The sequence below is a fragment of the Poromitra crassiceps genome (assembly GCF_964638095.1).
Source record: "Poromitra crassiceps genome assembly, chromosome: 9".
NCBI classification, from domain to species: Eukaryota; Metazoa; Chordata; class Actinopteri; order Beryciformes; family Melamphaidae; genus Poromitra; species Poromitra crassiceps.
The window spans coordinates 29,955,686-29,963,185 of record NC_139630.1 but is presented as its reverse complement, the minus strand read 5'-3'; the positions used below and the strand labels follow the sequence as shown (position 1 = coordinate 29,963,185).

At 45.7% G+C, this 7,500-nt stretch overlaps 1 protein-coding gene across 1 annotated transcript in view; it reads right to left on the bottom strand.

The window, feature by feature from the left end:
- The window catches only part of LOC310781984 (H-2 class II histocompatibility antigen, E-S beta chain-like), a 30,932-nt gene that overhangs the window by 4,847 nt on the left and 18,585 nt on the right, over nt 1-7,500 (bottom strand). The window contains exon 4 of the mRNA XM_083642635.1: nt 1,023-1,090. Coding sequence (XP_083498761.1) covers nt 1,023-1,090 — 68 coding nt within the window. The remainder of the gene's footprint in view (nt 1-1,022; nt 1,091-7,500) is intronic.

Genomic DNA, 7,500 nt, shown 5'->3' with positions numbered 1-7,500 from the left:
AAGCCCCAAAAAAGGTCATGTGGCAATTGAACAATTTTCAAACCTCAGCAAGTTTAGTTACTTTAGCTCAGCAAGTTTAGAGTTTACGAGCAGCACCCGAAAGCAGCGTCTCTGGAAAGTCCCAGCTCTATACTTTCACTTCCATGTCCAGTCTAGTCAGCAGCCAATGAGAAACACAGCTGCTGGTTGTGTCATCTGTTGCTAGAGGCAACATGTTGGATTAAACAGCAGCAGAGAGTGAGGACCTGAGAACCCCCCGTGGTGCTACAGTATATTATGCTTTAGATTTGTTTATTTAAACCTATTATACTTACTATGATTTTACTGTGAGGTCATGTGGCAATTGAAACAATTAAGCCAAGTCTTATCCTGCAGCAGGTGATGATGGAAAGCTCAGTGGCTCCACACACTGCAGTCATTCTGCAGAAGTGGCTCCAGGCTATAGTGGACACACACTATAGTGGACACACACTATAGTGGACAGCAGAAGTGTGCACCTCCTCCGTGCGCTAAAGTTAATTGACGTGAGAGTGGAGTTGGAGCTGCGTCTGCGAGGCCACGAAGCGGGCGAGAGACCTCGAGGGCAAACCAACGAGGCACGGTAGAAATGAGCACTGCCAGTTCAGCGGGCGAGGCAGCGTATTGAATAATAGCTGAGGGAAATGTCCGGCCCCTGCATGGGAACTGAGGTTTCTGACAATGTAATGTAGCCCCCTGAACAATGCACATTTCAATGCCTATCTTAGAACATTGCATTTTCCACTGAGAATAAAATGAATGTCTGTAATTATTTTGTATTGACATTAAACAACAGCCTGTAGCGCATAGGTGACGTGATCACAGCCTCCCAGCTCACAATTAGTGTAGGTTATATAGTGTTTATTACAGTGCATTCATATTGGTAGGTATGAGTAGGAACAGTGAATGAGAACAGACAGACAGACAGACAGACAGACAGACACACAGACAGACAGACAGACAGACAGACAGACAGACAGACAGACAGACAGACAGTCAGTTACCCCAGTCCAGGACAATAGGCTCCTGCAGGTCGGGGTGCTCCACGACGCAGGAGATCATCTCTCCGGACCTGCAACACACACAGGCGCAGACACACACACACACACACACACACACACACACACACACACACACACACACACACACACACACACACACACACACACACACACACACACACACACACACACACACACACACACACACACGTTGGTTTATTGTCACATCTTAGGCCTGGACTGAACTAGGCAGATGTGTTATGAAAAGTGGACTATAATTAATTGAACCCATGTACTCGTGAGTAAGGACATGTGACCTACAGTATATATGTGCTGCAGCAGGGTTACAATGGTTTCAGCTAGCAGTGTGTCCATAACAACCAGCATACAAATGATAGAAAGCCTGAATGATGAATACCAGGCCTATTCAACTGGCGGCCCGCGGGACAACTCTGGCCCACCAATCAAGTCTCACTGGCCCACCACTCAGTTCTGTTGACTAAAATAATAATCATAATAATAATAATCCCGCTTGATTTGGGTCAAGTGCTGCATGTGAATCAGCTGGCTCGCTTGCTGTCTTTCCCTCTCTGCCTCTCTCTCTCTGTGCCTCTGTCTCTGTCTCTCGATCTCTCTGTTTCTGTGTCTCTGTCTCTGTCTCTCTCTGTCTCTCAGCTCTGTCACTGGTGTCACTCTGTCTACCTATCTCTGCTTCTCTCTGTCTGTCTGTCTGTCTCTCGCTCTCTTTCTGTCTGTCTCTTGCTCTCTTTCTGTCTCTCTCAGCTCTGTCACTGGGGCCACTCTCTCTGTCTCTCTCTCTGTCTCTCAGCTCTGTCAGTGGTGCTGAAAGCATGTCACAGCCTGAAAGTGAAACAGAGGAATGTATCCAAGCGAGATCTTTGTGTTCCACATGTAAGTTAAGCGACTACATATGGCAGTTTTACTGCGATGGTAATCAATTACTGTATTTCAGATACTTACTAACAAACATGTGAAGTTATAAGTTTAGTTATAATTGTATTATCACAAATAATTAAGTTTATAAATCTATAATCTGAAGGGGATTCTCCAGATTGACTTGGTTTTAGTATAACAGATATTATATTTTCATACATGGATCTAGGGACAAACATGTGAAGCTGTTGTCTTTGGTTGCTTAGCAACCCATGCGCACCTGTTTAGCGCAACCGTCTACGCACTTGTGTTTAATGTCCACTCAGCGTGCCTCAACGTTTTTCCAACTTCCAAGCAGCTCTCTCTCTCTGTCTCTCCCTCCTCCTCTCTCCCTCCCCCCTCTCTCTCTGTCTCTCCCTCCTTCCCCCCCCTCTCTCTCTCTCTCTCCCTCCTCCTCTCTCCCTCCCCCCTCTCTCTCTGTCTGTCCCTCCCCCCCCCCTCTCTCTCTGTCTCTCCCTCCTCCTCTCTCCCTCCCCTCTCTCTCTCTCTCTCTCTCTCCCTCCTCCTCTCTCCCTCCCCCCTCTCTCTCTGACTCTGCCTCCCCCCATCTCTCTCTGTCTCTCTCTCCTTTCTCCCTCCCCCTCTCTCTCTGTCTCTCCCCTCCTCTCTCTCTGTCTCTCCCTCCCCCTCTCTCTCTCTCTGACTTTCCCTGCCCCCTCTCTCTCTCTCTCTCCCTCCTTTCTCCCTCCCCCTCTCTCTGCTCTGATGCCAGAGGCTACAGTTGCCAAAATTGTTTGTTTTACTACTTCATTCTGTTTTACAAAATGATAAATGGAAAATCAAGTCCTTCTGACCAGCAAAACAGAATGAGCCTTCTATTTCAGTTTTTCATTTGTGTTTTTCTGAATAGAAAATAGATGAAGGTATGATTAAGACAATCTGGGCACCCAAAGTCTATCAGTCTGAAGACTAATATGACTCTGAGACAGACGGACGATATTTTGGGTTTTCCGCTGTATAGTAGATGTCCGTGGCAAGACTTCCTCTTCCATGTGCCGGGAACTTAGCTTTCTGACAATGTGGCCCCCTGAACAATATAGTTGAATAGCCATTCACTGAATGAAGATGATAAAAATAAAGTGCACATTTCTTGATAGAAATGTTATCAAAACACATGTCAATGCCTATCTTAATGTGCGTCCTGGTGGCTGGAGGTCCTTTGCCACATGTCATCCCCTCTCTCTCATCACCTTTCCTGTCTGCCTACTGTGCTGTCTAATAAAGGCAAGAATGCCCAAAAAATAATCCCCAAAAAAAGCTTAGCCTCCTGAGACCTGAGCCTTCATTTGCATTGCATGTTTTTGGTTTCTCTTTGCTATTTGGGATTACTTGGACTTAAGTACTGTATTACAAAAAAGAAAACAAAGTAGGTTTCTCACAAAATGATGTCCTCACTTAAAGACATTAGGACAATCTTCACGTAGGCCAACAACAACTTAGCATGACGCAGCTCTGTGAGTCTCGTGTAATTGAGAAGGGGAGGGCAATCTTTAGTGACACATCACACCCTCTCAGCGCTGAATATAAACTGTTGCCATCAGGACGGAGGTAGGCTACAGGGTACCGCCTTTGCAGACCTCCCGTGCCCAGAGATATTTCATACCATCCAGTATTGGCCTGCTTAATAAGCTCTGAACACATGACCAGAGCTCTTGTAATTTATTGATTTATTTTTTTCCACTAGGGTGGGGTTGGTGCGAAGCACTTTGTGATCATATCTGTTGTAATTGTTTAATGTATTATCGTCGCATTGTGCAGTACTGTACTGTATTGTATCTTGTCTGTACTGTATTGTGTCTTGTCTTGTGCTGTGTTTTGTCTGACTGCTACAGATGCAGGACAACTTTCCGAAAGGACAAATAAATACTACTACTACTACTACTACCACTACTACTTCACGCAGGCCTTCAGCCTGCTGGGGCATGCAGGCTGAAGGCAGCGGACGCCAACAGACTCAACAAACTGATCTGTAAGGCCAGGCACACTGTGGGGCTGGATCTGGGCTCTCTGACTGCGGTGTCGGAGAAGAGAACGCTGACCAGGCTACGCCCCATCATGAACAATGACTCTCACCCACTCCACGGCGTGCTGGTCAAACACAGGAGCACGTTCAGTGAGAGGCTGATCCCACCCAGATGCACCACAGAGAGGCACAGGAAATCATTTCTGCCTGTGGCCATTGGACTCTTTAACGCCTCACTAAGAAGAGCACCTCGGAGACACTCAGTCTCTCTGAGACTGAGTCAGCCGATAGGTTAGCTGTGCCTTAGTTATGTCACACGTAATGTGCAATTTCATTTAATTTAATTCCAGTAAGCACCTTTTTTATTTTATTTTATTCTACTCTATTTTATTTTATTGTAATTTATTTTATTGACCGTTTTTTACGTTTAGGGAGATACTGTGTGATACTGTGTTATGCTGTGTTACGTGGATATTTCATGCCTGAGTGCGAGCAACTGCAACTTGTCCCAATTTCCCCCCGGGGAAGTCTTTCTGATTCTGATTCTGATTCTGAAAAGACCTCCAGGAGGCCTCGTCCTCTAAACAATTCACCCAGGCCTCAAGACACTTCGCCCCCAAACGGCCCCACCACTCGGGGCATCATTTGTGATGGTTTCAGCTGATCCTGCCTCCTCTGAACTCTCAGCAGCATCCTCTACTGTAACCTGTCCCATTTCATCCTCATCATCTGAAATCAGATGACATCATCGTCCCTCAACAATATTGATCAATTTCTCCCACGTTCAGTCAATGGAATGTGTCCTAAAAATTGGACAATCAGGTAAAACGTTTGTCCTGTTGTCCTCCTACAAGTAGCCTACTTCAGGTTTAGCAACTTCGTAGCTTGTTAATATTGCAAAGATTTATCAAATCTGCAAGCATTGACTGATCTCTCGAGACAGACTTTCTACTTGCATCGAAAATCTGTCTGCAAGCTCCGTGAAAAGCCAAATAACAGAGCTCATAGGGGGCAGGCTCACATGCTGCTTTACCCAATCAAAATGGAGCGGATGGTAGTTAAACTTGTTATTTTCAGCATGTAGCAACGAGCTAGCGTTGTTGTTTTACAGCGGTGGAGGCATTATTTGAGATCGAGTGGAAAGGAAATCCATAAATGGTCAGAGCCAGTCGGTCGGAGCCAATGGCAGAGCTTGCAGGGAGCGGAGCCCCTTGAGTTCTGGTTATTCAGGCATTCAAACAAGCCTGCCCCCAGAGGTTAGAGGGAAAACAATTTTTGTTTTTTTTGTTTTTTTACCGTTGGGTTCCGAGATTGTGCATGTGCATTTACAAACTACAAATGGTACCAAGCATAAATCAACAAGTTTCAGCCATAAAATGTGATCAGGTTTAGTACCTTGTCCACCTTTGTGTTGGGAGTGGCTGTAGAAAAATTTGGTGGAGATTGCAGCCATCTTCTTTTAGTGTACTGTGCTTCTACTACCACAAAATTGCAAATTAAGTGTCTATAAACGAGGACAACATGTCTAAGTTCAGCAGAATGAAGTATTATGGTGTAGAAACACCAAAATGTCCTCGCGGAGACCCGAGGGACTCAGGAGGTTAAAACATTGCATTTTCCACTGAGAATAAAATGAATGTCTACACATTTTGTATTGACAGCAACAGCCTGTAGCGCATAGGTCACATGATCACAGCCTCCTGGCTCACCATTATGTAGGTTATATATGAATTACAGTGCATTCATTGTGGTAGGTATAAGTAGGAACAGTGAATGAGAACAGTCGTGTTTCCATTACCCTCAGAAATGCGCAAAATCTAAATATCGCAATAGAAATTGAGTAATGGAAACACGTCAATTTCGAAAAAACCTCCCAAATATCGCAAAAAGTTTTTGCGCTCTCATGAGGTGGTTTTTCAGACGTGTCGATATAGCAGTTTATCGCAAAAGTGTAATGGAAACACATTTTCCGCATTTGCACGTCATGTGACCCATCTTCTCCTTTGGAAAAGCAGCGGGAAATGAGGGAGAAACGGTTCGATAAGCCGTGGCAAAACCTCCACAGCAAGTGGAAAACTTTGAAGCAACGCTACCTAGCAGAAAGACGAGTGTTGTGCAAAAGCGGAGCCGGACAAAATAGATAATGTTTAATGGCAGAAATCGGTCCATGGTGACAGGCTGCCTGTGTGCTCGTATTTGGCACAGCGGCGAGATGAGGGGATGAAAAGCACACACCGGTGGGGTGCTGCTGACTGAAGTGAATACAGTGACTGTGAGTAATACATTACACACGTTTCAGGTGCAATGTTATAATTATAATACACAACATTCTGATTATTGAACCAAATCAGCCTTTTCCCCCCTCCATCTCTAAATCGGACCAGTTGTAGGCTATTAGGCTACATTTTTTCCTCTGCCTGTCGCGCTCACTGCATTCACCGCATCCAGCAACATTTTGCGACTCATTTTCTTTTGAATTGATAATCAGGCTCGTTTATATGCGTTGTAACTTCATGTTGTGATTTGCATTGACCATTGGTTGGATTTGAGCATGCAGGGCAGATCCCCGTGTGTAATGGGGCTACAGAGAGGAGGTGAGGGTCCTGGAACAATGGTGCCAGGACAACCACCTCTCTCTGAACGTCTCCAAGACCAAGGAGATCATTGTGGACTACAGGAGAGGGGGGGGCGCACACCCCCCAATCACCATCAACGGCACAGTGGTGGAAAGGGTGGACAGCTTCAAGTACCTGGGAGTCAACATCCACCAGGACCTGACCTGGGCCGGCCACACCGCCACTGTTGTCAAAAAGGCCCAACAGCGAATACACGGACTCAGGCGCCTGAAGAAATTTGGGCTAAGGAAAGAAATCCTCAGGGACTTCTACAGAGGCACCATTGAAAGCCTGCTGACTGCCTGCTTCACCGCCTGGTACGGGAACTGTACCACCATGGACCGCAGGGCGCTACGGAGAGTGAGACGCGCGGCCCAGCACGTAACAGTAGACGAGTTGCCAGAACTGCATGAACTGTATAACCAGCGGTGCCTCAGGAGGTCCCTGAAGATCATCAAAGACACAAACCATCCCCACAACAGCCTGTTCTCCCTGCTACCCTCAGGGAGGAGATACAGGGTTCCAAAAGCACGCACAAATCGCTTGAGGAACAGTTTCTTCCCGCAGGCCACGAGACTCCTTAACATACACAAATAGTGTAGTAGTCGTACCGTACCGTACTGCAGCTGCTACCATTATGTATGCCTAATGTTTAATTGTATGTTTAATAAGGTACATGCTATTTGCACCTGTATGTCAAATACGTCAAATTTAAAATGTCTGAACACGTCTAACGTATGCACAATGCCTAATGTTAATTGTATGTTTAATAAGGTACATGCTATTTGCACCTGCATGTCAAATACGTTGAATGTAAAATGTCTGAACACGTCTAACGTATGCACATGACATGTGCACCTATGTGCAATGAATAAGCCACTGACTTGTCTTATCGCTATTCTGCCTTATTGCCTATTGCTGCTAGTATTGCTTATTGATGCCTATTTCT